The sequence below is a fragment of the Stylophora pistillata genome, chromosome 5, assembly GCF_964205215.1.
Source record: "Stylophora pistillata chromosome 5, jaStyPist1.2, whole genome shotgun sequence".
NCBI classification, from domain to species: domain Eukaryota; kingdom Metazoa; phylum Cnidaria; class Anthozoa; order Scleractinia; family Pocilloporidae; genus Stylophora; species Stylophora pistillata.
The window spans coordinates 11,315,079-11,331,898 of record NC_142523.1 but is presented as its reverse complement, the minus strand read 5'-3'; the positions used below and the strand labels follow the sequence as shown (position 1 = coordinate 11,331,898).

The 16,820-nt window shown below is 42.5% G+C and overlaps 2 protein-coding genes across 2 annotated transcripts; both read right to left on the bottom strand.

Annotated features, from left to right (window-relative positions):
- Positions 1-7,167: 7,167 nt before the first annotated feature.
- LOC148730272 (uncharacterized) lies at positions 7,168-10,647 on the bottom strand (the record flags this gene model as incomplete). Its single annotated transcript, XM_088760982.1, has 1 exon — positions 7,168-10,647. A coding segment is annotated over one exon (645 nt), but the record flags the coding sequence as incomplete, so codon positions are not given.
- Positions 7,168-14,422, bottom strand: LOC148730271 (uncharacterized). The gene has a single exon (XM_088760958.1). It carries the CDS (start codon positions 14,380-14,382, stop codon positions 10,729-10,731), a length of 3,654 nt encoding a protein of 1,217 aa, XP_088617084.1. The 5' UTR covers positions 14,383-14,422; the 3' UTR covers positions 7,168-10,728.
- Positions 14,423-16,820: the final 2,398 nt, after the last annotated feature.

Here is a 16,820-nt window from a genome sequence, read left to right as displayed (position 1 = left end):
GGTTTGGGCGTCACCTAAAGCGTTACGCGGGACGATCTCTGCCACCGTCGTGTCATCAACGTACTTCCGAGTTTGAACCTGGGGAATTCTTAGATCGTTTATCATTAGCAAGAAGAGCCATGGCCCCAATTTTGTCCCCTGAGGTACACCAGCTGGCACGGGGCCCCACTCAGAGAAACAATCAGCAGATAATTATACGCGTTGGTAGCGATGCACCACGAAGTCGACTACCCAACGTTTTACACCCCGAGGGATATCAAGACTGTAAATTTTATGAGTGAGCAGTTGATGGTCAATGTAGTCAAAAGCTTTGCGGTAGTCAAACAGGACCACCCTGACTGCAGATCCCGTGCCATCAGTTGCGCATGTCCAGTGATGGAGCATGGATGTCATAGCGTAGGATCTCGGTAAGGCTCCAAACTGGTCGGGATCGATAATTTTCAACACAGCCGGACCGATGAACGCAGATACCACGAAGTCTTCGGCTAATTTGGAAATTATTGGTGTGGGGGGAAATGGGTCGTAAGTGCTTGTTGATGACTTCGACAGGTTTCTGTTTAGGAATGGGTACCACATCCGCCAGCTTCCAAGATGGGGGAAGTTGTTGCTCAGCAAATTTACAATTAAGGATGGAAGTCACTGGCTGAGCTATAAAGTCAGCATATCCCCTAAACACCCAACTAGGTATCCCATCGGGACCCGCAGCCTTGCGGGGGTTCAACTTTCTGATTGCGGTCAAAACATCGAGCTCAGAAATGGTTACCACCGCCGAGTTCGCTTCGAACTATCTCATTAATCGAGTTTGACACATTCTAAATTCTAAATATCCCTCACTGATTAACCTTGATTGAGTTGCTCCCCTCTGCATAATTTGGTAAATTTGAAATTTTACTCATGTGGCGTTTTGTCGTTTCTCGTTTATGTTTGACTGACTGGCAGAAAATCGATTTAATAACTTCCTAACGAAAATTTCAGTTATACTCCACTGCAGATTTTTTCTATGAAGGAAAAAAACTCATTTAAAGTAAAAGAGAAACAAACAAACAAAATAATCACGAAAATAAAAACCAGCAAACAAAACTTAAAGAACAAAACGGAAAGCAAAAAGGCGAATCCACAAGATAATTCCCGCAAGATGTTTAAGCTGCCCAGAAACCTGCAAAACACGCTATAAAATCATAAAATAACCTGAATTAAGAGCATCTTTCTCAATGAACTTGATTTTATAAACTTGTTCATGATCAATAACGTACCATGCCTCTCTTCTTTCTTGATCGTCTGGTGGGTGATACACATGAAGAAAATTACAACAGTGTAAATGTAACGTTGAAAGAAAGAACGATGCAGATTAGTTCGGGGAGGGGGGATCAGGAGGGGAAGGGGGAAAGGGGGTATGGGGGGATTATGGGGGATCGGAGGGAAGTGGAGAAATATACGGGTTTCTATCACCATATCTTCGATTCGGACTAAAAAACCTTCGAAAATTATTCCAATGTTCTTTGGGTACGACTCAAATCCATTTCCTCTTCGAGAAGTAGTAATTTCCTATAGATGAGTCAGGATAGCTATAGAACAGAGAGGGTCTGGTCAAAAACGGAGGATAAAGGTACAAATCAACTGTTTTCTCCTTTCGTTCATCTACCTTGTACCTCTGTGGGAGTCTCTCCTTCCGCGAGAAAAACTGTTTGAAAGACATGCCAAAGTATTGCATGGAATATCCTTCCAGCGCATAACTGTTTCGACACATAAATAGCACACGCACATCAACAATTGCGGTTTTTTCAGCACGGTAAACTATTGCCATTTTTCTATTTCTCGGAATTGAGCAATGTCATTCTTCCCCTGAAATAAATTTAAACTCCAATTCTCGGCGAAGGAAAAGGAACAATTTTCGGAAACGCAAATTTAGCCAGTACTCGTAAATTTAATTGTTGTGATATTATAGGAATTATATGAGTACTACAGTTCCTAAACGAGCCCCGGGACCCCCCCCCTCCCTTTTTTATTTCAAAATTTTACCCCTTTCTTTATTTCAAAAACTTTCCCCTTTTTTATTTTCAAATTTTCGCTTCTATAAGATAAACAAACAAAAAGTAAAGTTTCACAAAAATCTCAGAGCAGGTTTCAGAGGAATGAAATCAGGGACCGGCCATTATTTATCGCCTGAGGGGGAGGAGGGGGTCAGAGAATCTTGACTGTCATAATTACATTTATCTGATCCCCGGTAATGCTTTGTAACATTCTTATGATCCCCCCCACCCTCCACCCCTCCATCATTGACAAATAATTGGCTGGCAGTCATTTTTCTATAGTTTTCCCCCTTTATACCCAGTCGGCGACGACTAGTTCCCTCTCTGTTCTCCCTACAAACCAAATGATCGCCCATAATCCTCCACCCTCTCCCCCTTTAGTCTATAACTAATGACTCTGGTTCCCGAATAAGAGATCTAAAACAGCATGGTTTAACAACTTGCTAGGAGTTAAGAAAACTTGTATGGTCCATAAATGATATAAAAAATGCAGACAGCCGTATTTATTGTATTTCAGTCCTTTGAATTCTAAATGAAAGATTTTGACTCAGTGTTAAAAAGCTAAAACAGTTCCCTTGCCAAAGCAGGGCCGCCGTACAAGGAAAAATAGGAGGAAATTGAACATGGGGGTAAGAGTTCCATAGAATACCATACATTAATTATGCATAGAGTATTGCAAAGAAACCTTTATATTTAGTCTTTATGAAATGGAATGCATACTTAATGCTGGGGTTATATGGAACTCTTTCCGAACATGGGTTCAAAGTGTGAGAAGACAGCAAAGTGCGATTGTTAAAGTAAATTAGATCATAATCCTTGTTCAGGGATCGGTCATTATTTATCAAAAGGGAGGCGGGTTCGGCGTATTTTGGTTGTGTCACATTAAAACAATTTCTCTCCCCTCCTCCCTAGCTTAAGGCCTTTTTTTATTCTAACGATACTCCCACTAATGGGCGGTCAATTTCCAGTATTTTTTTTTAATTCTATATTGAAGTTTTTGATGCTCTATTATAAAGCTAAAGCAGTTCCTTTACCAATGCGCAGCTGCCGTACAGGGGAAAAGATGAGAAAATTAAACCTAGGCTCAAAGTGCGAGAAGATGGCAAGGCGCGGTTATTAGAGTAAATAATGTTACATAACTAATGAGTGGACCCTAAGAAACCGAAGTTTTAAAGGTTTGCTGATATCATTCCCTGAGGAATAACGTTTTCATGTGCTGGAGATCGATATTTCTCCCGACAAAGCTGATGCATGAAAGGGTTCAGTTATGGAATCTTTGTGGTGATTAGGTGTCGCTAGATTACGATTATTTTCAAATTGCCCTAATTACTACTGAATTTCCTTTCGGACAAAAACTTGTGCATGCAAAACGTAGTGAATTAGACTTATGGAATATTGTAGCTTTCAATTTCATTCAGTGTTCACATAAACTATACCCGTGACAAGTTTCCGCACACTGTTTGTTTCACCGATAAATTAGAAGAAATGAATCATAGGCGAGACAGGCCCATCGATGCATTATATCTTTTAATATTTAGCCGAGGCTCCAGTAAAGGGCTCTAAATTGTTGGTAACATAATTATTGAGTGTAGGAGAATGAAACTAGATAACTTACTTGAGCTCTTGAAAGACATGACCTTCTGTTACTTCACGTCCTACTCAGTTGGTATGTGGTTGCTGTCCGGTCGCCGGCTGTCCGGCTTTAGAATTACCTGACACTTGTTATGAAACTATTTGTCGTACCAAAAACTCGTAATTTTAAGCCAAATAGGTAATCGAAGCTCGGAGCTCTAAGTTCGAAGTTCCTGACAGAACAAAGACAATTATTGCTTCATCGAGTGAAAACATATTTGCAATGCAAATCAATCATTCCGTTACCTCACTGTTTGTCATCTAAATGACATTTCGACAAGGGTAGGTGTGATCGTTGCTAATGATACTTTTTGCTGCAGTGAACTGTAGTTGTGTCCAGGAAGAGTTACTCATATGTTATGCGGAAAAAGACAAAATGACAGGATTCAAAAAGGGAAGGCAAAAATGAGAGTAAAGACAAAGATAACTCCTTGAAAAACTTTTGAGTAAGAGAGTAGAAATCTGAAGACCTTTTTCCAAAAGCAAGAAAACCAGAAATGCGATAAGTGCAATGTTCACCTGAAAAAAAAAGCGCCCAGAATCTAACTCAAACTTAGTGTAGACTGGCATAATATCTTGTTGAGCATGATGTGAATTTCACAAGACACGGTTTTAACATGATTAATAGCACCAGCACTCCACTTAATTTCAGACTTTCTAGTAAACAAAGGAACTTAAGCAAAGAAAAAATTAAAAAAATAATAATAATGTTCCACTTTTACTAGCGCAATCTGTAAAGGTCTATACCCTCAAACAAAGGGAAAGGAATACTGTTCGTTGCGAAGGAACTGTTAGCTAAAGAACGGCTGCGAAGGAGAAGTGGCATTTTCAGGCCAGTGGAGGCAAACACCAGACATGCGCGCAGGAGGATGCTGCAAACCACACGCGACAATCGTCTTTCGAGCTCTAACCGACCTCCCATAGTGCCAGGCTCTGTTCACCTCAAAAAAAAGCAGATTTCCTTTGTAGAGCATTACACAAATTCTCAAACCATTATCTTGGTTGATTGGGCATCGAATATAACAAAGAGCTTTTTTGATGCTTATGGAAACAAGGGCTTTCTAGGTTGGCAAGTAGTGGCGTAGCTAGGATTTCAGACATTCGAATTCTGTGCTCCTTACGTAAACTGGCCCACACTGGTGCTTCATTTTGTATGAAATATAAATATAGAGGCAGGACCGATACAACGTAGATAAGTAAATTTTAAGACGGAGCACTATATTTCGGCTGGCCAAACCAGCCTTCTTCATGTGGAGTGGGAATTATCAGAGAATTGGGGTGATCCTTCATAGATAGCTGTATGATGTAACAGCGGAAATATGTAAAACTAATTTGATTGACAATGAGATAACAATAAAAATAGAAATAGTTAGCAAAAATAGAAATAAAGTAAGGTAAATTGGATAAATAACTAGAAACTAATACATTTCTTCGCGAGCGTTAAGGCCATCTGGATAAATAGTGTTGCCTCTTGAAATTAAAAAAGCTTCCCTGGCCTTGCGTATCGAGTCTCTCTTGGAAAACACTTTTTCGATGGCGATTAGCTCCATGTCGTGAGCAGAGTGGTTAGGAGAGGAAATGAAGTGTTCTGCCGCTGTAGTAGGTTTAGATTTAGAGTTAGATTTATCAATGGTACGGCGGTGTTAATTAAAACGGTCTTTTAAACGTCGTTTAGTTTCTCCTATGTATTGTAAGTTACAGCGGTTACACTGAATTAAGTAGATAAGGTTTTTAGTGTCATAGGTCAAGTGAGATTCAATGGGACGTGTTTCGCCGGTAGAAAAAAGGGTATAGTTAGTAAGACCGTCAGAGATGTAGGGGCAAGTAGCGCAGTTTCTACCACAACGGAAAGAGCCGTGGGGAAGTTGAGGATGGGAAATGGTAGAATTAGAGGGGAGTTTGGCTGTTACTAATGTGTCGCGAAGGTTGGGGGAGTGTCTGAAGGCGAGAACTGGCAGCTGAGGAAAAGCTTTTTTGCAGCGGTTAGAAGACTGCGGTAGATGCCAGTGTTTTTTGATGATGTTGGAGATGCGAGGAAGCGACGGATTAAAAGTAGTTATAAATGGAATACGGTTAGGTTTTTTTACGTCTTTAGTTTGTAAGGTGAGTGTGCGGGAGATGTCAGCGGCGCGTTGTATTTGTTTGGTGACGAATTTATTGCTTTAACCTCGTTTGAGAAGGTATGAGGTAAGTTGAGCGGCGCGAGTCTCAAAAGCTTTATCTGTAGAACAGATACGTCGTAGGCGGAGTGCTAGACTGAACGGAATGGCTCTTTTGGTATGTAATGGATGGCAAGAAGAGTGCAATAGATACATATGTTTGTCTGTGGGTTTGGTGTAGAGGTCAGTGGAGATATTACCGTCGGTGGTTAAAGAGACACTTACGTCAAGGAAAGCCACATTAGTGGAAAAGTGTGAGCTGGTGAATTTGATGGTGGGATGGATATTGTTAAGATTATCGACGAAAATTTTTAGGTTATCTAAACCTTCGGTCCAGACCATAAAGATATCGTCGAAGTATCTAAACCAAGTGTGGGGTTTACATGGGGCATTTTTCAAAGCGTTAGGTTCGAAAAGACCAAGAAAGAAAGGTTAGCGAAAGAAGGGCCATTTTGGTACCCATGGCTGTGCCGTGAACTTGGAGGTAATGAGCATCATTAAAAGTAAAATTGTTCATGGTAAGAACCATACGAATGAGGTCACAAAGTGTGACGGTAGGAATAGGGGTATTGGAGGAGGTACACAGAAAATGGTCACAAGCATTAATACCTTCGATATCTGGGATATTGATGTAGAGGGATGAAACATCAAGTGTAACTAGTAAAGAATTAGGGGGAAAATTACCAATGTAAAACAGTTTGTTGAGGAAGTCATTGGTGTCTTTGATATAAGATGGTAGTTTGTGAACGAGTGGTTGGAGGTAGTGGTCAACAAACTGGGATATCCGTTCAGTGGGGTGGCTATTGGATGAGACAATAGGGCGTCCTGGATTACCGGGTTTGTGTATTTTGGGTAAGATGTAAAATCGTCCTGGTCTTACGTCAGTCTGCAAAAGGTATTGTTTTGTTGTTTCGTTGATGAGTTGGTCGTTATGCATCCTGTTAACATAAAAGGTAACACGTTTTTGTATATCAGCAGTGATGTCGTTTGTCAAGCGTTTAGACAATATAGTGTCAGAATGTTGTCTGTTGCATTCATAGATGTACCAGATTGTGTCCATAACAACAATACCAGAACCTTTGTCGGCGGGTTTTATAATTATGTCTTTACGTTCCTTAAGTGAGCGTATGGCTTATCGTTCTGTAGGAGTGAGATTGTCCCGGATTCTTTTAGGTTTGTGTATCAACAAGCTCGTGTTCACACCGCGAAAATGACTGATAAATGGAGTATGATTAGAGCCATGCGGATTCGGTGCATTCGCGCGGTTTTTGCCAAACGGAACCATAGGTTTTATCTATTGTTCTAACAACCAATCTTTTCAACGACCAAAACACAACACCATCGACTACAGAAGTGCCATTACTTAACTCCTTTAATATTTAGCCTACTTAGTTAAAGATTACAATACGTACAGCACGTCAAAAGTTACTATGGTTGTGATGATTTAAACTATGAACAATTTTCAAATTTTAAAGAATTACTTCGATGTCAAAACTAGAAATTAAACTTAATAGGTTCTAGAGGAACCATACTCCGAGAAAAGTCCAAAGTTCATTAAAATAAAGTCACAGACGATATTTTAAAATCCTGACAGCCAGTGACAGGGTCTAATTGTATATTACATAGACAAAGTTGAATAACATCTGCGCATGTCACATAGACACCTATAAATCCATAGCAACAGTATGTATTTAACAATTATTCCACCCGCGCTTGTTAGATGAGATGATAGATAGCCAATGAGGCGCGTAGTGCCGAGTTAGCTATAATCATCTCATATCCAACAAGCGCGAGTGGAATAATTATTTTTTTATTAAAAACACCCCCACGATATTAGACAAATCTTGTCTTCTCTTCTTTTGAGCTCCCTTTTAATTTTAAGCCGACGCGTACGCTTATCATATTTGTAGATTATGGTATATTGGCTCATATATCATAATGGTTAAGTCCATAAAAAGTCTTGAATTGCATTATTCAACGATCCGGTTTTTAATAATAATTGATGTGGCGCAATTTTTAAAAAAAATTGAAAGGATTAATCCTTGATACTTCAAAACCACTTCTTTTAAAGCAAAATATGATAAAACTATCGCTGGGGACCGCCCAGCTGACGTGTCGAGATCAACGTAGCCGAACTTACTCCAAATGCATTTTGACGATCGAACTTCGATGATAGACCGGTTAATATCAGCAAGGGAGAAACTATGGTGTGCAAACGATATTTTGTGCCCGTTTTGAGAGACATTTGAGGTAAAAGTTTAAAGCGTAATTTCTCTACTAGCGTCGTGATGTAGGAGGAAAACCACAGCGCGTTTCAATTTTTTAAATATTCTGCCATTTTTAGTCTAACGTTGCTATGGTTTCAAGAGTGAGCCTCAAAAGTTCTTGAGATTTGAATGGGTTTTTTTAGCTCTGCCTTTTACAGATCGGTTGCGGCACGTGTCAAACGCAACTGACTGCACTCTAATTGGCTCTTTAACTTGTAATGTTGATCGCTAGAAGTCTGGCTTACAGGGAAATTGTCTGTGGTTTCTTAAATTTTCTACATTACAATGCACCACAATTAGATGTTGCTTGACTTAATCTGTATAAGTATGCTGTAAACTGAAGTCTTGATATCTTTGTTTGAACTCTCAATTCCGATTTGATCTTCGCTGATCTACGAGTAACGAGCCTAACGCTTTAAAGAATTACGAATTTATGATTATTGAACTTTATGTGTTACCAATATTCAGTTCTGCTGTACGTAGCTGAGCAAGTGCATTCTGAACAAATCTCATTTCATTATCTTCAGGGCCAAAGTTCTTGACATAAATCGACAATGCACGACCGTAACACCCTTTTGCTTCTTGGCTGAGACCGAGATAATTGTGCAGAGCGCCCAGGCTTTTGTAAGTATCTGCCACCTTGACGTGTTCCGGAGCAAATATTTTAAGGCGAATATCCAGTGCTCGCTCGTGACAGTCTTTTGCTTGCTCTAGGTCACCCAGCTGCCGGTGGACAATGCCCAGGTTATTGTAAGACTCTGCGACATAAACATGCTCAGGTCCGAGCTTTTTCAGCCAAACATCCAGCGCTCGCTCGTGACAGTCTTTTTCCTGCTTTAGGTCACCCAGTTGCTCGTGGACACGGCCCAGGTTACTATAAGACGTTGCGACATAAACATGCTCAGGTCCGAGCTTTTTCAGCCGAACATCCAGGGCTCGCTCGTGAAAGTCTTTTCCCTGCTTTAGGTCACCCAGCTGCTCGTGGACTAGGCCCAGGTTATTGTAACACGTTGCGACAGAAACATGCTCAGGTCCGAGCTTTTTCAGCTTAACATTCAGCGCTCGCTCGTGAAAGTCTTTTGCCTGATTTAGGTCACCCAGCTGCTCGTGGACTAGGCCCAGGTTATTGTAAGACGTTGCGACATCAACATGCTCAGGTCCGAGCTTTTTCAGCCGAACATCCAGCACTCGCTCGTGACAGTCTTTTGCTTGCTTTAGGTCATCCAGCTGCCGGTGGACAGTGCCCAGGTTATTGTAAGACGTTGCGACATCAACATGCTCAGGTCCGAGCTTTTTCAGCTTAACATTCAGCGCTCGCTCGTGAAAGTCTTTTGCCTGCTTTAGGTCACCCAGCTGCTCGTGGACTAGGCCCAGGTTATTGTAACACGTTGCGACATAAACATGCTCAGGTCCGAGCTTTTTCAGCCAAACATCCAGCGCTCGCTCGTGACGGTCTTTTGCCTGCTTTAGGTCACCCAGCTGCTTGTGGACTAGGCCCAGGTTATTGTAAGACGTTGCGACATCAACATGCTCAGGTCCGAGCTTTTTCAGCCGAACATCCAGGGCTCGCTTCTGAAAGTCTTTTGCCTGCTTTAGGTCACCCAGTTGCTCGTGGACACGGCCCAGGTTATTGTAAGACGTTGCGACATCAACATGCTCAGGTCCGAGCTTTTTCAGCCGTACATCCAGCGCTCGCTCGTGACAGTCTTTTGCCTGCTTTAGGTCACCCACCTGTCGGTGGACAGTGCCCAGGTTATTGTAAGACGTTGCGACATAAACATGCTCAGGTCCGAGCTTTTTCAGCCAAACATCAAGCGCTCGCTCGTGACAGTCTTTTGCCTGCTTTAGGTCACCCAGCTGCTTGTGGACTAGGCCCAGGTTATTGTAAGACGTTGCGACATCAACATGCTCAGGTCAGAGCTTTTTCAGCCGAACATCCAGGGCTCGCTTGTGAAAATCTTTTGCCTGCTTTAGGTCACCCAGTTGCTCGTGGACAAGGCCCAGGTTATTGTAAGACGTTGCGACATAAACATGCTCAGGTCCGAGCTTTTTCAGCCAAACATCCAGCGCTTGCTCGTGACAGTCTTTCGCCTGCTTTAGGTCACCCAGCTGCTTGTGGACTAGGCCCAGGTTATTGTAAGACGTTGCGACATCAACATGCTCAGGTCCGAGCTTTTTCAGCCGAACATCCAGGGCTCGCTTGTGAAAATCTTTTGCCTGCTTTAGGTCACCCAGTTGCTCGTGGACAAGGCCCAGGTTATTGTAAGACGTTGCGACATAAACATGCTCAGGTCCGAGCTTTTTCAGCCAAACATCCAGCGCTTGCTCGTGACAGTCTTTCGCCTGCTTTAGGTCACCCAGCTGCTTGTGGACTAGGCCCAGGTTATTGTAAGACGTTGCGACATCAACATGCTCAGGTCCGAGCTTTTTCAGCCGAACATCCAGGGCTCGCTTGTGAAAGTCTTTTGCCTGCTTTAGGTCACCAAGTTGCTCGTGGACACGGCCCAGCTTATTGTAAGACGTTGCGACATCAACATGTTCAGGTCCGAGCTTGTTCAGTCAAACATCCAGCGCTCGCTCGTGACAGTCTTTTGCCTGCTTTAGGTCACCCAGCTGCTTGTGGACTAGGCCCAGGTTATTCTAAGACTTTGCGACATCAACATGCTCAGGTCCGAGCTTTTTCAGCCGAACATCCAGGGCTCGCTTGTGAAAGTCTTTTGCCTGCTTCAAGTCACCCAGTTGCTCGTGGACACGGCCCAGGTTATTGTAACACGTTGCGACATAAACATGCTCAGGTCCGAGCTTTTTCAGCCAAACATCCAGCGCTCGCGCGTGACAGTCTTTTGCCTGCTTTAGGTCACCCAGTTGCTCGTGGACACGGCCCAGGCTATTGTAAGACGTTGCGACATCAACATGCTCAGGTCCGAGCTTTTTCAGCCGTACATCCAGCGCTCGCTCGTGACAGTCTTTTGCCTGCTTTAGGTCACCCAGTTGCTCGTGGACACGGCCCAGGTTATTGTAAGACGTTGCGACATCAACATGCTCAGGTCCGAGCTTTTTCAGCCGTACATCCAGCGCTCGCTCGTGACAGTCTTTTGCCTGCTTTAGGTCACCCACCTGTCGGTGGACAGTGCCCAGGTTATTGTAAGACGTTGCGACATAAACATGCTCAGGTCCGAGCTTTTTCAGCCAAACATCAAGCGCTCGCTCGTGACAGTCTTTTGCCTGCTTTAGGTCACCCAGCTGCTTGTGGACTAGGCCCAGGCTATTGTAAGACGTTGCGACATCAACATGCTCAGGTCCGAGCTTTTTCAGCCGAACATCCAGGGCTCGCTTCTGAAAGTCTTTTGCCTGCTTTAGGTCACCCAGTTGCTCGTGGACACGGCCCAGGCTATTGTAAGACGTTGCGACATCAACATGCTCAGGTCCGAGCTTTTTCAGCAGAACATCCAGCGCTCGCTCGTGACAGTCTTTTGCCTGCTTTAGGTCACCCAGCTGCCGGTGGACAGTGCCCAGGTTATTGTAAGACGTTGCAACATAAACATGCTCAGGTCCGAGCTTTCTCAGCCAAACATCCAGCGCTCGCTCGTGACAGTCTTTTGCCTGCTTTAGGTCACTCAGTTGCCCGTGGACTTGGCCCAGGTTATTGTAACACCCTGCGACATCAACATGCTCAGGTCCGAGCTTTTTCAGCCGAACATCCAGCGCTCGCTTGTGAAAGTCTTTTGCCTGCTTTAGGTCACCCAGTTGCTCGTGGACACGGCCCAGGTTATTGTAAGACGTTGCGACATCAACATGCTCAGGTCCGAGCTTTTTCAGCCGAACATCCAGCGCTCGCTCGTGACAGTCTTTTGCCTGCTTTAGGTCACCCACCTGTCGGTGGACAGTGCCCAGGTTATTGTAAGACGTTGCGACATAAACATGCTCAGGTCCGAGCTTTTTCAGCCAAACATCCAGCGCTCGCTCGTGACAGTCTTTTGCCTGCTTTAGGTCACCCAGTTGCTGGTGGACAAGGCCCAGGTAAGCATGAGACGTTGCGACATCAACATGCTTTGGTCCGAGCTTTTTCAGCCGAGTATTTAGGGCTCGCTCGTGAAAGTCTTTTGCCTGCTTTAGGTCACCCAGTTGCTCGTGGACACGGCCCAGCCTATTATAAATATCTGTTTTTTGTAATTCATTACTTGGGTTTCTTAACTCGGCGATATATAGGACTGCTCTAAAGTAGCTTCTTGCAGCTGGATATTGAGAGTGGTCGCTGCACATACTTCCGAGAGTTCTAAAGACGTTAGAGTAGTCCTGCAAAGTCGATCCACCAATTTGAGCGACTTGCGATATTCCTTCTTTAGAAAAGAAGGGGTTGGCGTCTGTAATCACTTTTGCCAAATGAGGGACAATTTTCGTGCCAATGACTAGAGAATCTTGATCCTTAAATCTGGAGAGGGATAAAGCAGCTCCCAGTATGGATTTGATTTTCTCATCCTTTCTACATTTCTTTGTTACTGAATTAGCAACGTAATGGACGACTCCATGCACTCGAATGTACACACCGCTCTCCTCTTCGTCAAACAATAACAATGGGCATCGCTTTATCTTTACGCCAATTGCATCTTTATCTTCATATTCCTTTTCCATTTCCATAATGTACTCGACAGCAATATCTTTTAATATTGGTTGTGGCGCACAAAGAGAGAGAAAAGTGAACAAGTGCTTTATAACCCTGTCGGAACTAATTTCCTTTTCCAAGGCGAGTGTTATTGCTGTGGTCATTGTTTTTGGGTAACTTGGGTTTGTCTCGGCTAGAATGTTCTCAGTTGTGCGTCGCTGTCCTTTTTCAAGTTTTTTTAGATAGTCCGTCCAGCCGAAGTTTGGAGCTATTTTACCTTCCCGAACTTGTCTTACATAGACGGCGGCGCCGGCCAAAGCAAGTGGCAGGTAGTCCAGATACCGTGCAATTTCTTTTTCCATCTTATCATCAGTGACACCAGAAAGGAGCCTTAACAAAGAGCTGGCATCGTCAGGAAGCATCCCTTCACTTACTGATATTTGCTGAATGGAAGAACTTGTCAAAGGAATAGACGCGGTGTCTTGCGTTGTTATCAATAACTGGCCCCTCATCCATTGCTGGTTTGCTAAATCTGTCAAATAAGTATATACCTGGGACAGATTAGTGACATTGTCAACTACTAGTAACCACGAAGTGTAAAGCCCAATTTTTGCGCTTATCAGGGTCTTGAGACTTGCAATTTTCTTTTCTGTGTTCAGATCTTTGGAATTATAAGTGTCTGTAACTGAGTAATCCGGACATTTACAGTTTCGAGCGAAAGAGACATACGATTCCAAAAGTGTCTCTGAATTTTCTGCATTAAGCGTCATAACAAATGAAATCTCGGAGGGAGTTTCTTTGCTTTCGTCGAAAAATTGCTTGGCTACTAGTCGAGCCAGCTGAGATTTTCCACTACCAGGGTTTCCTGATAAGTACAAGGTGGTTAAGCTGTGATTGTTGGAGCTTTTGAGTGCTTTGAGATGTTGTATGATTTTACCAACATCAGATTCGCGAGGGGAGACGTCATGTGCAGGTTCAGGGGGGAGAATGCAAAATAGGGGGAATTTGGTTTGCAGCTGTTCTTCAAGCGTCTGCCGCTGATTCTCTGTTTTTTCAAGTTCCTTGTCTTTTTCTTCAAGTCTTGTTTCTTTTTCAACAAGTTCTTTTTTTTGTTCTTGAATTTTTGTCTCTTTATTTTGAAGCTCCCGTTGAAGGTCGTTAACTTTCTTCAGAACATTTCTCAACTCTTCCGTTGGGAAACTTGTCTGTTTTTGGACTTCAAGGATTTGTTGAATGGAAAGACCGAGCGACAGAAATGCAGTAGTTACCTTTGAAATCGCGATTTGAAAATCTTTGCTGGAAAGGTGGCCTCGTGGCATGTGCGCAAATTCTTCATTGCGAAAATTTCTGAGAACATCCACATTAGACCGAACAGCTGGATGGAGACTGCAGATGGAATCGGACCTAAGAATGGCATAAAACAGCATGGTACAATCCCATTCCGCTCTGTCACCATTGGTCATAGTTGTCAAGAGACGGGCGTTTCTACTTCTGTTTCGTGGGGACTCACCGTTCCAAAAGTCCATTCCATGTTTCGGCTGGTCCTTCCACTCTCCCAGAGTTACCTTGTAGCGATTGTCCCATTCTTGTTTGAAGATTGTTCGAAGGCCTTCAGCTAGTACATCAGTGACAATGTAACAGATCCTGTAGTAATTCAATTGCTCTGCAGTATATTCCATTGGAGCGGCCATATTCAATCAGACCCTTTGAAAAGCAATCTCTCCATTAGTTAAGTCAGTTAATTGTAACAGTTTGTTTATCTTTTCTACTGAAGGACTAAGAACTTTTAAACTTGTCGAAACATTTACTACGATTATAAGTTGAGTGAGACAAGGACAAAGTTTGGGGACGGGGATTTGACAGTAAAGTTGTGTGGGGCAAATTTCTTCGTTTGGTAACCAAATCTCAAGAGCTGTGCGTCGCCAACTGTCAAACTTGGAAGAGAGTCTCAATGGGGTTAACTGTCAACCGTCAAATGGCCACAATATTAACCGTCAACCGTCAAAAATTCAATATTTTTATCGTCAACCGTCAGATAAGCAAGCCAATGTTAGCCGTTAAATATCTTAGATATCCTTTATTAAGAACTAAACGATTGCCTTAATTGAGCTAAATTTATGTTGTTTATAGATAAAAGTTTTGATATATCACAAAAATACATTTATGCAAGTCTTTTCACTCCTGGTCAGCGACCGAAGTCTTTTTCACTCTTTTTCAAGTCTTCTTTTTCAAGTCTTTTTCACTCCTGGTCAGCGACCGAACTGACTTCCGGTGTCGTAAAACGTTAGTCATTTATAAAAAATAGGTGTTACAAATTAACAGTTCTATACAAACACTTCATTATGAAAAATTACGGCCAATTATGCGCGTTTAGTTCGTTTTATAAACGGCATCCCAAAAAAATTAACCGTCAACCGTTAAAATGGTTTATTTTTAAACGTCAGCCGTTAACGTGAAGCCCCCCTCCCCCGCCCCATTGAGACTCTCTTGGAAGGTCGGCAAAAGAAGTCAAACGACATTTCAAAAACAACAAAAACAAAGACAAGATTTTAACCTCAAAACTTGCTTGCCAAACTTTCGTCGCTTCTCACTCAACTGAAAATAGTAGTATGCATTTGTTAACTGGTAAGTTTGTGCTCACCCTTTATACTCTATCACCTCCGACGGAGTATAAAAGGGGGGAGGGAAGGGGGACTGTAGAAAATTCACCGCCAGGGCTTTATTGGGGGATAAAGTAAATTGTAATGTGATACGATAAGATCATTTTCACAATCCCACACAGATCAAAGGTTTCCTCCGACCCATCGTGAAAAGAAGAACGCTTTGCAAACACACAATTTTAAAGAGAATTTAAGAAGCCCTTCTGGCTCTGCATCTCGCACAACAACAACAAAGATCGAGGCCGCGCGAAACAACATGCCCCTTAGTGACCTGATGCTGGCTCGGCCAATCCCAGTGTTCATTTAGACGCAGTATTAGCTTAGTAATTACTGGAAACTCATTACGACTGATTCATTTAATGCATCAGCATTCTTCAATTGACGTCAATCCAATACGATTCTCATTTCCTAGAATGTTCAAATTCAAATTTGAAAAAAATCCAAACAAAAGTTTAAAATATTCTAAGGTAAAAAAAAGCTTTTAAGATAAATTGAAGTCGTCACATAAAACACAATGGTTCATCGTTCGTTTCTTCCGTTTCCGCATCAGTGATTATAGCGACACCGTGATCATTAATATCTAATTTGCGAAATTGTCTTGAAAAACAGTAAATAATAACCGATACTGGCGAGAAACCTTTCTCTCACAAAAAGATAACGTCACATTTTAAGGTCATGTTTAGACGCCAAATATATACCTAGACTTTCACTCAACAAAACGAGCACTGTGATTGGTTGATTCTTGGTCAAAGTGCCTCTGACCAAACACAAATGTTTCCCGACCGAGATACAAATGCACAGTTGTTGCTCGCGCGCCGAATACAACAGCATGTTTTTGTCATATGATTTTATAAGGGAAAGTCTAAATATGTAACAAAGCACTTAATGTATCGTCTCTTGGAAAACTAGTTAGTTCTGTTTTCCCTCGAGTCTTGATGTTTCCCGAGATGAAGTCGAGGGAAACATCAGGACTCTCTGGGAAACAAAGCTAATTGTTTCCCTCGGGACAATACATTAAGTGTATAATGTAGACCTGTTTATACTGGCGCCGAAGTTAAGTAGTGTCCCAAAGCAGTTCTCTCAACGATACCAGGAAAACTGCTTTCTAAATCCTTAAAAGAATTGCTTTTGCTTCAGCACAAAAGCCTTTCCATTAGAGTCCAAATCAGTCGTTCGAGAGTCGTGAAAAGTTTAGTGAAAAAGAGGCCTGGGGCGAATTTTCAGTACAGCATAAGAACTATTGAAGAAGCTGTTCTTAACCGTGTAGACATCAGTTAATCCTTTCATTCCGAAAATCTCATTAGCAGGGAGAATTTGTCATTGAATCAACTAATAGTCCCCTAAATGACCGTAAGGTGTCTGCCTGATAGCGTATTGATATTGTAGGGAAGAATTCTGTCTTTGTCACTCATGGGAGTTAAATGGTAAAAAAGCCCTTCACTCTAATTGACAAGCACAGAAACAGAAAA